At 37.6% G+C, this 23,724-nt stretch overlaps 1 protein-coding gene across 1 annotated transcript in view; it reads left to right on the top strand.

The window, feature by feature from the left end:
• LOC143034088 (endoplasmic reticulum aminopeptidase 1-like) overlaps positions 1-22,643 on the top strand; it is a 41,350-nt gene extending 18,707 nt beyond the window's left edge. The window contains exons 7-17 of the mRNA XM_076200015.1: positions 1,364-1,589; positions 1,963-2,146; positions 3,484-3,703; positions 4,567-4,734; positions 7,344-7,575; positions 9,670-9,853; positions 12,236-12,457; positions 14,252-14,401; positions 15,678-15,800; positions 16,674-16,896; positions 21,237-22,643. Of these exons, the coding sequence (XP_076056130.1) occupies positions 1,364-1,589; positions 1,963-2,146; positions 3,484-3,703; positions 4,567-4,734; positions 7,344-7,575; positions 9,670-9,853; positions 12,236-12,457; positions 14,252-14,401; positions 15,678-15,800; positions 16,674-16,896; positions 21,237-21,392 (2,088 nt within the window). The 3' untranslated portion in view covers positions 21,393-22,643. The remainder of the gene's footprint in view (positions 1-1,363; positions 1,590-1,962; positions 2,147-3,483; positions 3,704-4,566; positions 4,735-7,343; positions 7,576-9,669; positions 9,854-12,235; positions 12,458-14,251; positions 14,402-15,677; positions 15,801-16,673; positions 16,897-21,236) is intronic.
• The last annotated feature ends 1,081 nt before the right edge of the window (positions 22,644-23,724 follow it).

Raw genomic sequence — 23,724 nt, 5'->3', positions numbered from 1 at the left:
TTACGTTTGAACTAACTGTAAAAAAAAAATTTAGTGAATTTTTTAGTTTAGCGCGCTCTCCGTAGTTCAAACGATACTTGCGCATGATGCTGCGTCCATTGTTTACATTTCACAAACGATAAACTGATAATGCCTAGCCTCATCCTCCTCCCCCTCCTCCTTCACCATCTCAATTTATGTTGCTTGAATTTAATTTAATTGAAATTAATGTTATTATTTTACAATGTTATGTGTATAATTAATTATTTAGGGGTGTTTTATAAGATACAGTAATAGAATTTACAGATGTATAGTACAGTAACAACTTACGTTTGGCCTTTCGGTTCGTAACTAAAATGTAAGTTGAGGAGCGTCTGTATGTCCTAGCATTGAACCTTGTAGAACTCTGCTGGTCACTGCTGTCCATCCTGACATCTTATCCTTTACTATTAATCTCGTGTGCCTTTCCTTGAAAGAAATAATAAAAAAGATAATAAATAAAAAAATAAAAAAAATAAAAATAATAATAATAATTCAACCATTCAAGTAGTCTGTCTCTTAGTCCTCCAATATGCCCCAATACGTAAGATGATTGAGGTACTTTATCAAAAGTCTTCTCTAGAACTGATGACTAGCAACTGCTCCTTGCTTTCTTGTCCACCTTTTCCTCCTCCTCTTCCTCCTCTTCCCCCTCCTGTTAGCTGGTGACATAAACAAATACACACTAGTACAACACAAAGTCCAGTGCATCTTCTTAGGTCCGTTGGGAGAGGGCCCAAGGACTGTTGCTAGCTACTTTGAGGTTGTCGGTTTCCCATGACTAAAAATCAAGGCAACAATAATTACACACACACACTACAACTAGGTAAATAGGTAAATACACACATATATCAATAAAAGATATATGTATATATACATATACATATATACAGTGGTGGGATTTAATTTTTTAACCACAGGTGGAACAACCAGGTCATGATCTAGGTTCCATTTTATATAGTCAGGTGTGGCATAATGATATCATTCATGCTTAGTAAGAAACAGTCCCTCATACAAGGATTCAAGTCTCCGCAGCAGAGCTTATTAATTAATTTGTCATAATGACGCATACACACACACACACAAATTGGACAAAACAGTAGTATGTGCTAAAACCATACAAGAATTGAAGAACAAACTAGATGTTGAAAGATACAAAGACGGGTCACTACAAGCATAGCTCCCTTCCTGTATAATACAACTTGGTAAATACACACATACACACAATGTATATATACACACACATGTATATCCATACACATACAAAGTTGCCTATCACTATAGATTTACAATATACTTGACTATAAACACTGCATTTTTAATGTATTCTTTCTTCTAATTATAGATGCGTGATGAATTTATGGAAAGTTTGGAAATGAGTACATATTTAGTAGCCTTTGTCATATGTGATTATACACACAAGTCTAACGTCACACACAACAATGTGAATGTTTCTGTGTATGCACCGCCGGGCATGATAGATCAAGCTGACTATGCTTTGGAAGTTGCAACCCACATCCTTGAATACTATCAGAAATTCTTCAGAGTTCCTTATCCTTTACCCAAACAAGGCAAGTGACTCTTTTGTGCTTTGGAGGATATTAGTTTTATTTATGATTTATGTGAAAATATGCAAACTGATAACAAGTATGAATTACATACCCTAAAATAAAGAACTGGCTCAGGAAAACTACATCTTGTACTGAAGCTTTAATATATTGTGATGTGATTATTTGTGCCTCTCTCTCTCTCTCTCTCTCTCCCTCCCTTTCTCTCTCTGCCTCTCCCCTTCTCTCTTCCTTCCTCCCTTCCTCCTTTCCTTCTCTCTGTCTGTCCCCTCCAAGTGAGAGATCTGGGGAGAGCCCAAGAACCAAGCTGTGAGCTTGCAATTCATGAAGCTCAAGGTAACAATTATTGTATCATAGCTGTTGTTTCATTTTACAGATTTAATCGCTATTCCTGACTTTGGAGCAGGAGCTATGGAGAACTGGGGTCTGATCACATACAGAGAGACAACACTTATGTATGATCCTGTGGAAACGTCAGCTCAATCTAAACAACTTGTTGCTGTTGTTGTGGCACATGAGCTGGCCCATCAGTGGTTTGGGAACTTGGTAACTATGTCATGGTAAGGTACTTTTTTTTTTTTTTATATAGTTGTAATATCAGTTGTGGCTACTGATCAGGCATTAAGAAGAGGGTTTATTAGTGAACAGATTTATTTTGTACATTAACTTAATTGTAATATACAGGGTTAGAACTAAGCTCATGGGGTCCCATCTCCATATCTCCATTTGTCAAATTTAAACTTGAATTTATTCATGATGTTTGCTTGAATTATTTCTTTTTCCAGTTTGTTTCACTAATTAAGGATTGTGTGGAAAGCTATTCTTCCTTACATCCCCCAAGCAGTCTTTCTTCTTCACTTTCTTCCTATGTTCTCATGCTTGTAATAAAAGTTCAAGTTTTGTTAGAGTGGCAGATTACTTGGCACTACAGTGACACAAACAATAACAATACCATTCAATCATGGCGCTGTGGTTAGAGCTCTGGCCTGCCACTACGGAGGTCCGGGTTCGATCCTCGCCCGGGGCTGAAATAATATCAGTATCTCAGCGCTGAGGGGTGTTACTCCAACTCTCGTGGGCGGGGAGTTGGGGGTGTGTGTGTGTGCAAGGTCATAGCATTACCCATAGATCGGACCTACGAGCTCTGAGCTCTCTTCCAGGAGGGAAATAGCTGTCGATCACGAGTCCAACACGTGATCCAAAGACCAAGTGTATATGATCAAAGCAAACACAGAACCTTCGCAGGACAGAATCAAATCCTGCAAAGGCATTAGGAAACCACAAAAATGTAAGCAAGAAAACAAATGACATTCTCTAATGAAAACACTAATGTATCACAAGGTTCTTTCAATCCACACTAGCTGATCCATTGTCAATTTTCTTCTATCTCCTGTCTGAGGATAGTTATCATATCACTTCTTTCTTTTTGCTCTTCTAATGTCAACAATCCCATTTTTTCTAATTTCTTTTTTTCAAAGAAGTTAAACATGATGACCATTCTTATTTGAGTAGAGATTAGTCTTCATAAAAGAAAGTTGTGCAACTGTGGTCCACAAGGGTATCACTAAAGACCCAACTGTATTAGCTGCATAGTAGTCAATATCCCATATGGGGCCAGTATGGTATGTAATTCCCCACAAGGAAACATGAGAGTTGTAGTAGAACTTTTGTAAGACCACTGTACTGAAGAGGTTAATCAAGATAGTTTGAACCCTTCAGTCTAGATTAGAAAAACCTGGCATCAACAGAACAAAATCTATAAAGAATTGTATCATGTCAAAAGGAAATGGCATATAGATTAGAAGATAAAGTGAATAGGGACAGTATACTAAAATAATATTAAGATACACATTTTGGATTATGCTTTCTTGATCATATATGATTCTTTTGTAAACAGGTGGAGTGATCTATGGTTAAATGAAGGATTTGCAAGCTATATGGAACACTTAGGTGCTGGAGAAGCAGAAGAGGGCTGGGCTATGCAAGAACAGTTTGTTTTGGCAAAAATTCAGCCCGCTCTTGGGTTGGACTCGCTGCTTGCATCCCATCCAATATCTACACCTGTCCATGATCCAGCACAAATTGAAGCCATATTTGATACCATATCATATAAAAAAGTAAGTGAAAAAAAATTAACAATAGAGGGTCTTCTGGACTGCTACAATACAAAGTATATCCCCAGCAAGAAAAAGATGGTACTTTGTGTTACAAGAATGGATGGATGTAGATATCATCAAAAGACATAAACTAAGGCAGTGATCTATTTCATGAGAGGGATGTACAAGAGATAAACTGGCAGTATCCCTGATGAAGAAATGAGGTGCATATTTCATATGTTTGAGACAGTCAGGAATGAAAGGGAATGACTATGATGGGAGTGAAAAGAGTGAAGATGCCTAGCCCTCTTGCTTTGTAGGTGATAGTATGTAAGTTGAAAAAATATGTGTGATGTAAATAGCAGTTTGATAGGCTTGCATGAATTTGCTTTCTTTATCAATATTTTATCATTAAATAATGACTATGATGGGAGTGAAAAGAGTGAAGATGCCTAGCCCTCTTGCTTTGTAGGTGATAGTATGTAAGTTGAAAAAATATGTGTGATGTAAATAGCAGTTTGATAGGCTTGCATGAATTTGCTTTCTTTATCAATATTTTATCATTAAATAATGACTATGATGGGAGTGAAAAGAGTGAAGATGCCTAGCCCTCTTGCTTTGTAGGTGATAGTATGTAAGTTGAAAAAATATGTGTGATGTAAATAGCAGTTTGATAGGCTTGCATGAATTTGCTTTCTTTATCAATATTTTATAATTAAATAATGACTATGATGGGAGTGAAAAGAGTGAAGATGCCTAGCCCTCTTGCTTTGTAGGTGATAGTAAGTTGAAAAAATATGTGTGATGTAAATAGCAGTTTGATATACTTGCATGAAGTTACTTTCTTTATCAATATTTTATCATTAAATAATCTGTAATTACAGGGAGCCTCCATTATTGGTATGCTGGAGTCCTTCATCGGGAGACAGGTTCTACAGGAGGGCCTCAAACTGTACCTTGAGACTTATCAGTATTCTTCAGCAGACACTGATAATTTGTGGGGAGCTCTTGCAAAAACTGCTGCACAAATGAACAACCCTGTGGATGTGAAGGTAAGGAAAAAACATTGGATATAAAGAAAGGAGATCTGGATTTATGACAGTGAAGAATACCATACATCTTATCAGGAAATTAAGAGCACTTCCTTGAAATCAGTGTGGAATACCATACGTGCCTACTTCTATTATTGTGAGAATCCTGATTTTTGGGGTTAGATATACTTTTCTGTATTCACCTAGTTGTATTATATAGGAAGAGAGCTATGCTTGTAGTGACCCATTTTTGTATCTTTCAGCATCTAGTTTGTTCTTAAATTCTTGCATAGTTTTTGCACACACTGTTGCCTCATCTAATGTGTGTGTGTGTGTATATGTGTGGTTGGGAAGTGTGGAGTTCCAGGAAATAATCATTGTGGAGAGTTGATGGTGGAGATTGTCTAGAAAGAGTGTTGATGATAGCAAATACAGTGTTTAAGAAGAAAGTCAAGCATAAGTACACATGGGAGAGGGTGGTGGATGGAAGGGTGGTAGAGCATTAATGGACTATATAGTGGCAACCAGGAAAATAGTAGGAAGTGTTAAGGATGTACATGTTCTAAGGGGAGAGAGTGGAGGAATATAATAATTTTTTGGTGGAAGGTAAGTTGAGAGTGGAGGATAGATGGAGAAAGAGGAAAAGGACAAAAGGTAGGGAGGTGCTAAAAGTAAACTGCTTAAGTGAGACTTGGGAGTTCCAGTGACTCCTGACCTTAAAACCAGGAAACAGTCCATTAGCACCAGGAATAAAGCTAACAGAGCATTAGGTTCCATTGCTAGGACAGTTATGAATAGAAGTGCAGAGGTAATTATCAAACTCTATCTAGCATTAGTTAGACCCATCCTTGACTATGTGGTACATTTTTGGTCTCTGTCATATAGAATGGACATCGATTCACTAGAATCAGTACAGAGGAGAATGACCAAAATGATACATGGGCTCAGAAATTTACCTTACGAAGAGAGGCTTAGGCACCTTAACTCACACTCTCTGGAAAGATGCAGAGTGCAGGATGATCTAATAGAGGTGTTTGAGTGGATCAAAGGCTTTAACAAGGATGACACAAACAAGGTCATCATATTGAGAAAACAGGGCAGTACTCTCAGTATTGGTTTACTAATAGAGTGGTCAACGAATGGAATAGACTTAGTAACCATGTGGTGAGCACTAAAACTATCAGTTGTTTTAAGAAACTGTTAGACAACTTTATGGATGGGGATGACATGTGGTAATAGACATCGAACTGCCTAGTGTAGGCCTTATGGTCTCTTGTAGTCTCTCTTCTTATGTTCTTATGTGTTCTTAAGGTAATGAGTTGGGGATTGGATGTGGTTAAAGAAAATGGAGAAAAGTGGGAGATAAGCTAGTTGTTGTTTGCTGACAACACTGCACTTGTAGCAGGATCAGAGGAGGGATTGAGGAAGTTAGTGACAGAATTTGGGAAGGTGTGCAAAAAAAGAAGTTGAAGATAAATGTGGGTAAAAGTAGGGTGATGAGATGTACAAGGGGAAAAAGTGGCAAGAGACCAAAAGTGAGTATTATGGGAGAGAGGCTAAAGGAAATGGATAGTTTTAGATACTTGGGTGCGAATGTGGCAGGAAAGGGAGGAATGGAGGTTGAATGTATAGTGAAAGGAGCGAGTAAATGTCTTGGGGGATTAAAAAGTGTAATGAGTAATAGACATTTGGGAATGGATGCTAAAAGGAGATTGTATGAAGGAGTGATTGTACCAACAGCACTATATGGGGCAGAAATATGGAACATGAGAGAGGAGGAGTTTGAATGTGTTTGATATGAGGTGCCTAAGAAGTATGATAGGGGTTAATAGGCTTGATAGAGTGAGAAATGAGGAGGTGAGGAGGAGAATGGGGATTGGAAAATGAGGTTGGGAGATAGGGTTGATGAAAGAGTATTGGGATGGTTTGGACACAGAAAGAATGAGTGAAGAAAGATTAGTAAAAAAGGTGTGAAAGGCAGAGGTGGAGAGAGTGAATATGAGGGGGCAATCAAGGATGAGGTGGATGGATAGGGTAAAAGGGGCATTGGGAAAGAGGGGAATATCTATTGAGGAAGGAAGGGAGAAGACAGAAGATAGGGGTGAGTGGAGAATGGTTGTGTATAGATGATGCTCTGATACATGGAAGGTAGTGGGTGGGGGATGGGGGGGGTGAGGGAGTATGTGTAAGTGATATTTTGATGCAACATGAAGGGATTTCTCCTCTTCTTTTCTTTTACTGCATGAGGGGACAGACATGTGGGGTCACCAATTAAATGAAGCAACTTTGCCATGGATGTACTGTGTCTTGCTGCATTGCCTCTAACCCAGGGGAGTGGGTGAGATGCAGGGATGACCCATCATCCAGGAGGAGTGGAGTGGGTGGGGATGAAATGAGTGATTGGATTTACGCCTTTGATTCTGGCTTCATCCCTTGTAAGGGTGAAAAAGCCGTTGGTATATGTATGTATGTATATGTTTTATGTGTGTAAGTGGGTGTGGATGACTTATAGGAGTGTGCTTGTATAAAGATATTTGCCGTGATTCCTTATATGATTTCATGATATTAGTGATGAGTTTTGATATGTATAAATATTGTTTGCAATTAATTTTGTGTCTTGTTCTTTCAAGGCTATAATGGATACTTGGACACTCCAGGCTGGCTTCCCACTCATTTCTATAAACTTCACAGATGGACATGTTGTTGCTTCACAGGCAAGATTTTTAGTATGTGAAGAAAATATGACAGACCCTAATGAACCCATCAATTCCACGTTGGGGTATAGGTGGCACATACCACTTACATATATTACAAGTGCTGATCGAGAAAACCAAACAATGGTATGGATGAATCTTACAGATGGTAAGTTATGGTGCAGGAAGTTATAATATAGGTGGATGACTTGAGTGTTATAAACTTTTGTAGTAACTGTTATAGTTTAGATGTTTAGAATTATATATTATGATGACAGGAGAGAAATTGGCTGAAACAAAGGAACAACATCCAAAGAATGGTCCTGTCATTGAAAATAGATACATTAAAATGGATTGCAGTCACGGCCTTTGCTGAGCAGAAACTAATCACTGTCTACAAATTACTCATAAGGGCTGTGTTTGACTACTACACCTCCCCAGTATTCCTACTATCAAGAAAATAGATATGAACTCCCTACAAGTTATTCACAGTTATGGGATGCACTAAAACCACCCCAGTATAGAACATCTACACAAAGAGACCGCATTGTGAACAGCTGCCCAGGATGTAACACTTCACCCCATACCATACAACACATAATGGAAGACTGCATTATACACAATCATGCACGCAAATAACACAACATATGTTCTATAAAGGATTTGTGGGAAAACCCAGTTTCGGCTATGGCATTCCTTGGGGGGACGGGACTGCTTGGACAGACAGTCTAGGGAACGACAACAACAACAACACAAAGAGACCAAAATTCTCCCCATAGAAGGGCACAAGGGAATGTCTTAGAGGATTGAAAAATGTCATGTACAGTGAGTCCTCCTTATATGGTAATTCTTTATCCGGTAAATTCACAGTTACGGAATTTGGTAATTACTACCCTTGATTCTATTTACGGTAAGAAAAATTCACAGATACGGTATCCGCTAGATATTTTGAAGAGGAAAGAGCAGGGAGAAGGTACGTCTGCCATATCCTATTAATACATGTTATAAGGGGTTCAGTATGTGGTAATTTCAATTTGCAGTAAGGTTTTCAGGAATGCATATGTACCATATAAAGAGGACTTACTGTATCTGGGGATGGATGCAAAGAGAAGATTATTTGAAGGGATGATTGTGCTCATAACACTGTATGGGTTGGAGACTTAGAATTTAAGGGAGCCAGAGAGGAAAGAATTTAAATGTATTTGAGATGAAGTGTTTGAGAAGTATGATGGGGTTACAAGGTAGAACACGGTGAGAAAGAGAATGGGATGGAAAGGGTGCTGGTAGATAGAGCTGATGAAAGAATAGTGGAATGGTTTGGGCTCATGGAAAGAGTGAATGAGGAAAGACTAGCAAAACGAGTGTGGAAGGCAGAGGTGGGTGGAGTGAACTTAAGGGTAAGACCAAGAATGAGATGGATGGATGAGATGAAGGGGGGCTTGAGTAAAAGGGGACTGTCTGTTGAGCAAGGAAGGGAGAAGGCAAGAAATAAGTGTGAGTGGAGAATGGTTGTGAATGGATGACGAATTGATGTAGCCCAAAGGAATTTCTCCTCATCTTCTCAGTTTTTGCATGAGGGGATAAGGAGAAAGGGTTGACTTATTAATGAAATGGTGGGACCCTGCTGCAGACATACTGTGTCGTGCTGCAGTGTTTCTCACCCAGGCAATGGGCAAGAGACATTGGTGACCCTTCATCTATGAGGAGCTAAGATGAAAGGGAAACAAATGGGTGATGGATGGTGGTGTGTACATGTCTTAGCTGATTACCTCCTTCATAAGAGGAAAGAAGCCTTTTATATATAGAGAGAAGGACACATGAAGATTATTGGCACACAATTCTGTGCAAAAGCCCTCATCCTTATCCATCCATCCTTTTACAGAACACAAACAGAATTAAATGGAGAAAAAAAATCACAGACAGCATACTACTCAAATGTTTACATCAGCCTTCCTCATACACCATGCTATGCAACCATACAAGGACATGAACATACATGGATCACAAAACAAGCACCCCAAGACCAACAACCTATTCCCTATCCACCAAATTCCTCCAGACATCATCTCTACAGAATACTCCCTCCCATGACAAGCAAGAACCATACTAGCATATCTATGTTCATGTCACCCTCCAACTAACAATACAGGCACAGAATATCATTAATTCTTAAATTATATTTCATCTTAACTCTTGAATTAAGAGCTGATGGCTTTTACATTGCCATTTGTATGCATAGTAATATTTTGATATTTCTTTGCAGTTGAGTTTGAAGTTGGACAAGATGTTGAGTGGATAAAATTTAATGTTGGTCAGCGAGGTTTCTACAGAGTTTCATATGATGCACAAGGATGGCAAACTCTGACTAATGTTCTCCTCAACAACTTTGAAGAACTATCTTCTGCTGACAGAGCTTCTCTTATAGATGATGTATTTACACTTGTAAAGTAAGTATTGAAATTATGATACAAGGTCAATGGAAACCAGATGTTAGTAAATGTTAGGTGCCAAAGTTAGACAATAGCTCATTGATAAGTTGTATATTGCACACACTTAGACTTTAGGCCTAGATATATTATTTTTCATTATGATAGTAAAGGGGAACCTTCTTTTGTTTTAACTGGGTAAATATCAGCCTCATTTGTTGATACTTTTTCCTTTTTTTTTACATTCATAGGAAAACACTTCAAATTGAATGGATGGCTTTGATAGGTGTTTTCTCGCTAATTTCATTGGGTGTTTCACTAACTGCTTGAAATATATTTCTGCAATCTTTGGATGTTCTCTTTTTGTTGTTTTTTCATGTTGTGAGAATATTATTTTGTTGCCCTCCAAATCACAGGTAACATGATACTTGGCCATGTTTTCATGGTTTCTTACAACATTTGTTGTATTTGGTTACAGTAGGTGTTGAATACTGTAATCAAATTAGCTGTTCTTTACTTTCTTCACTGTAGGTGTTTTATGTAATTATACCTGTGTAATATAGGAGTTAAGTAATCATAATCAAGCTCTCTACCTACCTTCTCCCATTTTCCAACTCTCTCTCCTTTAAAATGGTTGTGTGTTTATCTTCCCCAACTCTCCTTTTGTTTTTGTTGGATCACCTCACCTTTTCATTTATTATTTATAGGCTTTTATACTCATAACAGTTTACAAAGCTAAACCACCTTATTGATTATTATGTTTGTATTAATATCAAGCTCATTCACATTTCTTAATATTAAGCCATAGTTTGTTAGATAACTAAAACGTTATAATTGATATGACATTACTCTACTTTTAAGGAATAATTAATTCAACATATTTCATAGCAAAAGCTATATGAAAGTATGAAGAAGTAATTCTTAAGAAATTTATTAAATTTGATTATATTGACCTGAAAACAATTTGTGTACATTAAGCCACTGTTGTGCACAAGTTAATGTGGGTTGGCAAAGCTGGGCAGGAAGCAGCGTCACATTCAGTACTAACCTCATGGATTCTGTTTACCCCAGCAAGTACATGTGGGTCTTATCTATCCCCTAGGGGCCGCGTAATTGATAGTTCCACCCTGGTCCAGTAAGAACCCCCCCTCCACCCTCTTTTTTCACTTTAGAAGCAAACATAGGTGCCCAGCTGATATCTAGCCTTTACCAATTTCTTTCATAGCTGCTATGTATCAAATTGAAATCTATCATACATACATATGTATGTATGTATCAAAATATATTTATAACAATATTTCTAATGACAATAGCAATGTTTGATTTTTGAGTAATTTTGGAGTAAATATTTAAAGATGTAGGAACATCTGGGCACCTTTTGTTCTTGTTCTTTGCACATTATTTATTATGCCTAATTTGGTTACTGTACCGCCAAGGTTTTGCCTGCTTTGCTTTAGTGAACCATTAATGAATTGTGTTCCACATCTCTGTACCATACATATCAGAATTACCACACAAAACTGGTCTTCCTATGTCTGTCATGATGCCAAACCTGTTCTCTCCTCTTTTTTCTTCTTTACTCTTCACTTCCTAACCTTCCTCCATCCACCCTTATATATTTCTCTTTAAAGGTACAAGACCCATTGGTTCTTCATCCTCTTGACTCTTCAACTCATATCTACTTGTCTGCCTCACAAGAAATACAATATGTAGCTAAACACAATATCAATTGACATTTGGCTTCAAGGGTTACAAGCATGGGGACGTTCTTCTGCAATTCTGGTTTTTGTTTCACTGAAAATACTTTCATGTTTTTACCTGTCAAGTGCACCAAAAGTGTTTAATATTGCTTTGGTCAATTCATACTGTATTTCTTTGTGCATGTATAGAACCAAAGCTGCAGGACTGAATTTGTGCATTTTTCCTTCTACAGTTTTACAATGGCAAAGAAAAATATTTTTAAGAAGTTGCCAGAACTGAAATTCAGTAGATTGTCATTTTAATGGAAAGTTTGTTTAAGTTGTTTCAAAATTACTTTACTTTATACTTCAGAATAATTTCAATAAGTATTTAGTACCATACATATTCTTCTATGTGTTTTAAAACCATTGGTGTTGTATTGCTGTGTGTCCCATTTTTTATATGACATAACTTGATCATATTCAAGGGATATCTTTATCAAAAGTTTTGTTCAAACTTTTTTCTTGATGAATATGCTATTTACACATAACCTGAGCTGTTCCCACAAATTTTCATACCACACCCCTTCAGACATCTCTGTTATTGCAACATCTGATGGGAATATCACTGTATACCATTGATTTTCTTTTTTCTTTTTTAAATTAATTTGTTAAAGCTAATAGTGTAGTGTCTGAGGCTGTAATACTGATGCAATCACTACAGGGCTGGAAGGATTAATGCCTCCGTGGCATTAGACCTCACTTTGTACCTTAAGCAAGAGACCGAATATGTTCCGTGGAGCACGGCCCTAATGCATCTTCTGTCCTGGGCACGGCTGCTGTTCAACTATCCAGCCCACAGGCTTATGCTGCGCTATATCCTCTCCATAGTGCAACCACAGTACCAGCGGATTGGGTGGCAAGACAAGGGGTCTCATCTTGACAAGTAAGTTATTGCTTCTTGTGTCTATCTATTTGGTATGTAGATAGATCTTCTTTTAAAAAGAAAATATCTTAATAGTAAAAATAATACATGCATACACACATATACCAAGCTAAAGAAGGACATTTACAGAAGAGATTCGAAAAAGATTAGCTTCTTACACAGAGTGAATGATGTTTGGAACAAACTAAACGGGGAAACAGTGAGTGCCAAAACTATACAAGATTTTAAGAACAAACTGGATGCGGAGAGATACAAAAGCGGGTCACTATGAGCATAGCTCGAATCTCGTAAAATACAACTAGGTAAATACTAGCCTTTCAGCAGCACACCAACTTGTAAGTCTCCTGCAGGAGAGACTTTGGGCATATACCAAAAGACCCTTTCCCCCATATAAAGGGAGTTTGGCCTAGTTGGATCATAAACCCATCCTTTAACCTTCCCACACCCATCCAGAAACCTATTTGTTGTCCCTTTTGTTATAGCTCCTTGTGGATGAAGTGTCATCCCTGTCTCCCACCCCACAGCTTTTGTCAGAGGCAGTGCAGAAAAATACAGAACCTCTAGAGCAGGGCTCGACAGCCAGATCAGATTTACTCTTGCCTTTTCATTACATGAAAACCCTTCCCCCACATCCTCTTGAGATACTACCAATGAAAAAACTCATAAGAACCCTGATCCATTCAAGATTGAAATATACATCAGTGGTATGGCCCCCACACAGAGTGAAGAATATAAGTAAAATTGAGAGAATACAAAGGACAACAGCCAAACTCCCCAGCTGGGCAGACAAGTCGTATGAGAAAAGACTAAAAGTGCTGGGTCTGCTAACTTTTAAAGATTGAAGAGAAAGAGGTGATATGATGACAGTATTCAGATCATTTAAAGGGGATAGATTATACCTACAGAGGAGATCTCTTGATTAAAGATAGGAGGGCTTTAAGAGGTCATGAGAACAAATCAAGGAAGACTACATGTCTTAAAGATGTGAAGAAATACAGCTCTCCACATAGATGCATAAATACATGGAATAGCTTAGAAAGTGATATAGTCCAAGCTAGAACAATACATACATACATATACCAAAGGCTTTTTCCCCCTTACACGGGGGGGTAGCCAAAAAGAAAAAGGCATAGAAATCACTCCCATCCATTTCATTTCCCATATATTCCACTCCCCTCCACCCTCCTCCCTCCCTCCTATCTTGGCACCTCCTGGATGACGGGTCATTCCTGCATCCTGTCCACTGCCCATATACCAAGGCTTTTTTCCCCCTTACAAGGGAGGTAGCCAAAAAGAAGAAGACATAAAAACCATTCCCACCCATTCCATCCCTAATACGCTCCACTCCCCTCCACCCTCTACCTTCCCTCTCATCTTAGCACCTCCTGGATGACGGGTCGTCCCTGCATCTTGTCCACTGCCCTGGAAATCAAGGATATAGACTAAGTTGGAACTGTACATGAATCTGAAGCTAGATATTATAAATTGAAGAGTAGGAGACAGGACCCAATGAATGTTGTTCCTTTCCTGTATCCTACAGTTAGGTAAATACAATACAGAAAACAGTCCTAAGTTTCTTTCCAGAGAAACATGTGGGAAGTTCCAGTGCTCATTGTCAGCTACTTTGGGGCTGTGGGTTTTCCACTTAGTAAAACTCAAGGCACCAGGTGATTGGTTGATTGAAAGCCAATTAAGTTAGCACAAATTTTCCATGTGTATTGGTGATGTGCACTCCAATATTTATAAAGCAGGCAGAAGACAGTGGTTAACTGCAGTATGATTAACTCTTTCCAGATTACTTCGTACTAAGCTTTTGAACGCAGCTATTGAGTGTGGAGATGAAGATGCCATCCGGGAAGCAAAGAAATTGTTTACCATGTGGCGTAAAGAGAATGTCACAATTCCTCCTAACCTTCGCTCAGTTGTATATGCTGCAGGAGTCAAGTAAGTAATACTACATACATGTATATACCAAAGGCTTTTTTCCCTCTTACATGGGAGGTAGCCAAAAGACAAAGGCATAGAAACCACTCCCACCCATTCCATCCCCTCTAACCTCTTCCCTCCCTCTTATCTTGGCACCTTCTGAATGATGGGTCATCCCGGCATCTTGTCCACTGCCCTGGGCCAGAAGCAGTGTCGCAAGACACAGCACACCCCTGTTCTCCTCACCTCCTCATTTCTGACTCTATCCAGCTTGGTAACCCCTATCATTCTTCTCAGGCATTTCATCCCAAACACATTCAAACTCCTTTTCTCTTCCTCTCTTATGTTCCATGTTTCTGCCCCATACAGTGCTGTTGGCACAAACACTACTTCATACAATCTCCTCTTAGCATCTATCCCCAAATGTCTATTTCTCATTACACATTTTAATCCACCAGACATTTACTTGCTTCTCTCAATCTACATTCTACCTCCACCTCCACTCCTCCCTTTCCCGCCACATTCACACCCAAGTATCTAAAACTATCCACTTCCTCCAGTCTCTCTCCCTTAATACTCACTTCCAGTTTGCTGCCACTTTCTCCCCTTGTACATCTCATCACCTTACTTTTACCCACATTTATCTTCAACTTCTTTCTTTTGCATGCCTTCCCAAACTCTGTCACTAACTTCCTCAATCCCTCCTCTGATCCTGCCACAAGCGCAGTGTCATCAGCAAACAACAACTGGCTTATCTCCCACTTTTCTCCATTTCTTTAACCATCTCGAATCCCTGACCCACCACCCTTGCATTTACCTCTTGCACCACCCCATCCATGTATAAATTGAACAGCCAGGATGACATAACACAACCCTGACGAAGTCTCACCTTTACCTCAAGCCACTTACTCTAGTAATGCTTACCTAGGAATAACTAGTGGGGAATAAAGAAATAAACTTCTTTTCCTTCCCCATCTCTGAGAATAGTACAAGAGTCCTACATTATATTGTGCCTGTCTTGTCTTGCCTTAAAGTTAGCTATGGTAGGCACTGTCACAACATGTTCTGGTAGCCCTTTCCACCCATTTATGACCCTTATTCTAAACAAATTTCCTTTAAATGTGGCTCTCCAGTGTTCTCATTTAGTTTCAATGAGTGTCCTCTTAGTCCTGTTGTGCCGAATGTAAATCCATTTTAATACAAAAGTTACATTCATTATTGGAATAATATGGAAAAGAATTTTGTGTATGAATAGGATTAAAAAGGCTAATATAATTATTTTGCTTTGTTTCAGGCATGGAACAGAGAAGGACTGGCATTTTTGCTGGAAGGTGTACATGTCATCATCAGTACCAAGTGAAAAGCGACTCATGCTCAAAGCTTTAGCCCAGACTAGGGATCCTTGGGTTTTGCAGCAGTAAGTTATTGTAATACCTTTTATGTTATTGTGCTATGTATGTGATAGTCATTGATATAAAGGGTAACCTTTATGGTGCAGATTTATAATCAGACTGCTGATGTTTTCGATAACACACAGAAATTTTCAGGGTATTAGTGTTACATAGATACACCAAAAGACCTTTTACCCCTTATAAGAGAGATGGCCAATGAAGGCATGCACTCACCCTTCACCCATCCAATACCCATCTGTTTTCCCTTTTTATCTGAGCTCCTTATGGATGAATGGGCGTTTCTGCTCACTAATTTTTTCCCTCTGCTATTTCATTCATTTGAATTTTTATGGGATAAAAGGGGTGTTGGGAAAGAGGGGAATGTCTGTTGAGGAAGGAAGGGAGAAGACAAAAGATAGGAGTGAGTGAAGAATGGTTATGTATGGATGATGCTGTGATGCATGGAAGGGAGTGGGTAGGGAATTGGGGTGTTACGAGTATGTGTGAATGATATTCTAATGCAGCCTAAAGGGATTTCTCCCCATCTTTTCTTTTTCTGCATGAGGGGATGGAGAGGGGGGTCACCAATTAGATGAAGCAGTTTTGGTGTGGATGTGCTGTGTCTTGCTACATTGCGTCTGACCCAGAGCAGTGGGCAAAATGCAGGGACGACCCATCATCCAGGAGGAGCTAAGAAAAGAGTGAGGGAGGGAGGGGTGGTGAATGGGAGTGGAGTATGTGGGGATGAAATGGGTGGGAGTGAATTTATGCCATTGAATTTGGCTCCTCCCTTGTAAGGGGGAAAAAGCCCTTGTTATATATGTGTGTGTATGTATGTATGTATGGGTTTTCATTTCCCATATTGCATCCCTCAAATGAATTTTATCACATTTCAACAGATATTTAGAGTACACCCTTGACAGTACAAAGATTCGTCCTCAAGATGTACTGACGGTGTTAGCAGAAGTTAGTAGAAATCCTGGTGGGAGGCTATCTGCATGGCGGATGGTGAGACAATACTGGGATCGAATCTCCCAGCTCTTTGGTCATGGCTCCTTTACCATTGGTGCAATTATTAAAGCAGTGACCTCACCATTTTCATCTTCCTTTGATTTAAATGAGGTATGTACATAAGATGGTTTGCAAAATGCTTTGAAATTTATTTTATTGGGAGTTATTTCCACCATCAGGAACAATAAGATTTCCAGTAGGAATATTTAATTGACCAAGAATTACCTATCTATATACCAAGGATTTCTCCCCCCTCATGAAGGAGGTAGCCAGAAATTATGTTCATATTTTTCATTAATCATTTGTTTGTTTGCATAAGAGAGTTGTGTACAATAAAGGAGGTTAGAATAGGTCATGTTCCTTACTCATTATTGATCATATTTATCTGTATGATATCTTCACAGAAACTTTTTCTATTCTTATATGGCAGAGCTTGAGTTCATCCCATAATAACAAATTCATAATATTAAAGGAAGACATTTTTGGCAGCTTGTGACTTAATTGTTATTTGTTTTCATGTAATTTTAAGCATGGATAACTGATATGGTAAAGTAATATTTCAGTTTATGACAATTCTTGGGAACAAAAATAGGAACCCCATAGTGGTGGTTCTCAAAAATGGATATCAGAAGAATCATCTCCCTACAGTACATCTTCAAAACATTAACATCTTTATACATCGGGTATTGCAGCCCCAGTGGTCTGGCAGAGATAGTGCCCTGTGATAGGAAAAGTGCTGATGTAGCATCAGTTGAAGTAAAGAGAAACCCCTGAATTGCAGACTTCTGTCTGACCATCATCATCTTTATATACCAAAAGGGCTTCTTCCCCCTTATAAGGAAGGTAGCCAACCACCATCATAACTATGTGAAAAGACTGTGAAAGAGAAATGGATTGAATATCTGGAAATGAGGAACATTATAGCAAACAACTCGCTTTCAAAAAAGGAAATCAGCGACCAAATCAAAACCCTTGACGTCAGAAAATCACATGGTCTAGATGGAATTGCAAATTGGATACTGAAAGAATGCATGGAAGAATTAACAGACAAAATATACAATATAATTAAATTCTCACTTAAAAGAAGGAAAAGTGCCACAGGACTGGAAAAAGGCAAACATTATACCAATTTATAAGGGAGGAAACAAGGAAGACCCATCAAATTACAGACCGGTTTCCCTGACAAGCACAGTAGCAAAAATTTGCGAAAAGGTCATCAAAAATAGATGGGTTAAGCATTTGGAAGAAAAAACTATACTGAATCCAAATTAATTTGGATTCAGACAAGGAAGATCATGTACAAAAAACTTGATCTGCTTTTACTCAAGATTAATAGACATACAAGAGAGAGATGGTTGGGCAGACTGTGCCTTTCTGGACCTACAAAAGGCATTTGATAAGGTACCACACAAAGGATTACAAAGGCGGAGCATGCCGACAGGAGACCTTTTGGTCCATATCTAGGTCGGATGCGGAAAAAAAATCATAAATAAAAACTATAATAATGTAAAAAACAAATAAAATACATAAATAAATGCATAGGTATAGTTAAATAATAAACAAACAGGTAAATAGTAAATAATAATAAATTGACATATAACTAATAATAAATGAAAATCAAACAGACAAATGATAACAAAAACAAATAATATAAAATAAATTATAATCATTACAGCATCTTGCTTAGGTGTTTATCTAAATGATTCTTAAAGCTTCGAACTGAACTACATTGCACTACCTGTGCAGGAAGTTTATTCCATTCATTAACTACACGGTTGGCAAAGTTGTTTCTACCTACTTCCAAATTGAATCTATTTCCGGACAGTTTGAGACCATTGTTTCTTGTCTGATTCTCATTCAATGTGAAAATTTTGTCACTTTTGATGTTGTCAATTCCCTTTAGAATCTTAAAGACCTGTATCAAGTCACCTCTGAGTCTACACTTTTTTAGGGAAAACAGATTCATATGTTTTAGTCGATTTTTGTATGATTTATTTTTGATATTTGGAATCAGTTTTGTGGAAGATAGAATCAATAGGTGGCATCAGAGGAAAATTATTGGAATGGATGAAAGACTTCCTGACTAGGAGAAATATGAGAGTAGTAATTAGAGACAAATTCTCAAATTGGGAAGAAATGATAAATGGTGTCCCGCAGGGATCAGTACTGGCCCCGATCATGTTTGCTATATATATATAAATGATATGGACGAAGGAGTAGAGGGTTATATGAATTTCTGTGCAAACGATGCAAAATACTAAAGAAAGTAAAAACGGAGGAGGATTGCAACTCATTACAACAAGACTTGGACAAGATCTGGAAATGGACTCAAAAGTGGGAAGTGAAATTCAATATCAAGAAATGTAGTATAATGGAATTTGGAAAAAGTAAAAACAGAATATTGAGAGATTATAAAATTGGTGAAGAGGTCAAAAAAGTAAACTTGGAAAAAGACCTTGGAGTGATGATCAGCAAAGACATGATAAGCATATTGATAAAATAGTTGGAGAAACCTATAATTTATTGAGGTCAATAAAAGTGGCATTTGTCTATAAGACCAAAACTTGAGTATGCAGCAACACTATGGGCACCCAGTACCAAAAAAAATATAAAGAAGTTTGAAAGAATACAAATACCAACAACAAAACTGGCACCAACTCTTTCCAAAATGACATATGAACAAAGACTGTCCAAATTAGAATTACCAACTCTGGAACAAAGAAGGGAAAGAGGAGACTTACTATCTATAGAATTATGAAGGGAATGGAAATCTTAGATAAGAATGACTTATTGAAATGGGACAATGGAAAAACAAGAGGACACAAAAAAAAAACTAAAAAATTATAATTACAGAAGAGATCTGAAAAAAAAATAGCTTCCCACACAGAGTGATAGATACTTGGAACAAATTGGACAAAGAAACAGTGTGTGCAAACACTATTCAAGATTTTAAGAAAAAACTTGATGCTGAGAGATACAAAGACGGGTCACCACGAGCATAGCTCCCTTCCCGTATAATACAACTAGGTAAATGTGTATAGAACTTTTTAAGTTTTTACCTGAGTGGTGTGGTACAAGAGAGCACTGTGTAGATTATGTGGTTGGATCCAGAGAAAGTCTTTGATAAGGTACCTCATAAATGACTTGTATGGAAATAGGAACATGCTGCACTAAAGGATGTAAAAGCCTCATGGAATGGATGAGATTTGCTGGAGGGTTCCAACATGTGAGAATAATAGTTAAGGGTGAGATGTCAGGATGAAGAGAAGTAACAAGCATGGTTGCACAAGTCTGCACTGGCACACATAATAGTCTTGATTTATGTAAAAGATATGAAAGGAATGACAAGCTACACTAATATATTTGGAGATAATGCAAATATTATACATACATACACATACCAGGGGTTTTTCCTCCCATACAAGGGAGGTAGCCAAAGTCAAAGGCATAAATCCACTCCCACCTAAATATTATAAGGAGAATAAAGGATGAGGAAGAGTGCAAACTGTCACAAAAAGACCTAGCCAGAATATATGATTGATGATTCAGTTTAATATTGGGAACTTCCCCTATGAGGAGGCTAAGATGATACTCCTCACAGAGGACTTTTTAGTATGGAATATAACCTCTTCAATACGAGTCAAATTCTCATGGGCAGCATTGGCTGCCTGATGTATAATGATTCGATGATGCATCACAATACTCGTGTTATAGAATAAAGTTACACCTATGTTACTCATTCTTTCACTCGAAATATTAATGTGATGTGATATGGTTTAACATCACAAACTCCCTCCGTCGGAAGGCTAGGATGGTGCCCCTTACAGATGACTTTTTATTCCGAAATATTAATAACCACAGAAAATATGATCAAGCCAGTTCACAGAATATGTGGGTCACTCAGCTACAAATACAAAATAAATATAATCAAGATGCCAACACCGGCATCCTCATATACCCACTCGTGCCTCATGACACCTATGAAGGCATCATCGTATGGAAGGGGTCAATGAACTATGCCATTGATGAACTTCCTGGCTGCAGGATTTGAACTGATGTCACCTTGACCTCTCCCGCAAGTAGCGATGCTCTAATCTGCTTGGCCAGTGAACATCCAGAATATATGACAAAATCCAAGTGTGCAAAAGGAACTTCAGTACAAATATCAATCCATCCATTGTGTGAGTGAGTGCATCGGTGTAAAGCTCTTGCTCTGGGGTTAGGAGGTTGCTTGTGAAGAGATTGAAAAGCATGGGTATTGGTCCTCATGGTACTCTATTGTACAGTCTTTTCATTCCAGAGATTTTGTTTAGATTACACTGCATTATCTCCCTGCCAAGAAGTTTGTTAATCAATTCTTATCATTAGGTTAGGGAGAAAGAGTAGAGCAGGCTAACCTGAGGTAACAATTATTATTATTATAATTATTTTTATATTAATTTATTTTTCAGGTGGAATCTTTCTTTAGTGGAGTGGATGTTGGTCCAGGTGAGCGTGCCCTCGAGCAAGCTTTAGAAACTATTCGTCTTCACATTCAGTGGCAGGACCACAATCTTCAGCATGTAACTAACTGGTTAAATGATTGTTTTGAAGAAAGAACTTCATGAGTATTTTGTCTGTTATAACCAGCATCCCTATCCTTGGGGACAATATCATGCTGAAAGGGTCAAGTTATAGAAATGGTTAAGGAGGGCAATAGAAAGGAGGGATAGTAGAAGATAAAAGTGATCAGCATCCTGTTTTGAGAGGAAATTAGTCTCCGATCATATAAGAATGCTGTGTGACTCAGATCCGTAAGGATGTCACTAAAATCACTGAAATATTGACTGTATAGGATTTATATAGTCAATACCCCCATGTGTGGGAAGAACTACATGAAGGAACATAAAATGCCTTAATGAGTTAAATGTTGGGATCTCAGCTTTGCCAATGAACTACAGGTACAATATTTCTTAATAAGATAGCCTTCTTACAGAAAATAGAGTAACTAGTGGTAAAGTGAACAGGAGGATTGTCACTTGAATACATATAACAGGTAAGTTGTTGTTGTTCCTATTCAGCAGTCCATCAGTAGACATTTTTCCACTGATAATTTCAGAATTTATTTTGTGACATTTGATCAGTGTTGCAGTGGCAACTTGAAACACTTCTGATTGTTTTCATTTGGTATATAAGATATTATGATTTATACAAAATCCAAAGCATTTATGGCACTAAGTGGCACTTGCATATTGGTTGTGAAGAATGTTTTATAGTGCATGTGTCATGCAAGCATCTTTTTTAATGAAAGCACAATTGAACAAGTTCAAGCTTATGAATAATTCTGGAAATCTCTATCTAATTTGTGATTTATGGTAAGGAGATTCTTTAATTTAAATTTATTTTCTTTACCACATTCACTTTATAAAGCAACTTTTTCACTCACAAGATGCGAGTTACTTGTACATACATATTGCTTACAAAAGAACTCGTTTGTATGAAATGCTGCTATGATTCCATATCACATGGGACATTATATTATCATTCATCAAGTGTTTGAAAAAATCCTGAACTGAAACATGCATGCTGGAAGGTATAGTAGATGGTAAATATATGGACTTTTTTTAATCAGTCTTGTGCAGGTAATGTTGAAAGCTTCATCAGTCAGCATTGCTGTTTGATAGACTTTATGTACAATTCTCAAGATGAAAAAGAGCCTCCATTTTTATCCAAGAATAATGGATGTATTGATTAATTTTTCTATCATATGGATGTTTGTACTTCAGATATTCTATATTGTACATTAATACATTAATAGGTAGGTAATATGCATTACATCAAAATCATTATTCATGGCTTGGTCTGCTGAGCAGACAAAGCTCACCACTACTTTATATGTATGTATGTACGTGTGTGTGTGTGTGTGTGTGAATATATATATATACATATATATATATATATATATATATATATATATATATATATATATATATATATCACACAGGAACCCACAGTCGGAGAAAGAATAAACTTCGAATAAAGAATAATCCTATATTTCGGCTATCAACTGTAGCCCTCTTCAGGAAAGTACTTTCCTGAAGAGGGCTACAGTTGATAGCCGAAATATAGGATTATTCTTTATTCGAAGTTTATTCTTTCTCCGACTGTGGGTTCCTGTGTGTTATCTACAAATGTGCTACTACATTTCTATTTAGATATATATATATATATATATACACAGAAGAACCCTGAAACTACAGACTAAAGGGGGGAACTACTGATCCATTAAAGCCATTATCCATAGGTTCAGAATGTTGAGCATAATGTGTATTGTACAAGGTCATACTAATTGCCAGCAGCTACTATCAACTCTGGCGATATCCATTGTTTTTAGTTATTACAGTTCATGACATCTCAAAGGGTGTGTTAAGCTCTGAGTTGTCAGTATTGTATCATCTCAAAGTGTGTGTTAAGCTCTGAGTTGTCAGTATTGTATCACATCTTGATTATATCAATATTGATGTGGCCAAATGTTTTAGAAATTACAGAAATGATAAATTATGGCACAGGAAAATTATTTATGCCAATATTAACTAAAAACAATATAATCAGAGTTGTCAGCAGTTGTCAGTAATTAGTACGACTGTAAATAAACATATAATCACACAAACATGCCCTATACCTTAGCGCAGTATTAATAAGATACAGGTATTATTATTTTTTAAAAGAATGTTCAGTAATGTAGCTCAGAGTGCATATATAAGAGAACAGAACCATATACCAGTACAATCATCACTAATTTCGATCCGGTGTTGCAACATTTCTGCATGAATTTTCATATTTTAGTTGAAATCCTTATTCTCCAGAATTTTTCCATAGTTACCAAAATCCGTTGCTTCAGTGTCTGTAGTTTCAGGGTTCTTGTGTGTGTGTGTGTATATATATATATATATATATATA

Source organism: Oratosquilla oratoria, chromosome 16 (genome assembly GCF_046742065.1).
Source record: "Oratosquilla oratoria isolate Oo_2021 chromosome 16, ASM4674206v1, whole genome shotgun sequence".
In the NCBI taxonomy this organism is placed as follows: Eukaryota; Metazoa; Arthropoda; class Malacostraca; order Stomatopoda; family Squillidae; genus Oratosquilla; species Oratosquilla oratoria.
Note: the sequence above shows the minus strand (reverse complement) of the source record. Positions and strands in the feature narration are given on the sequence as shown.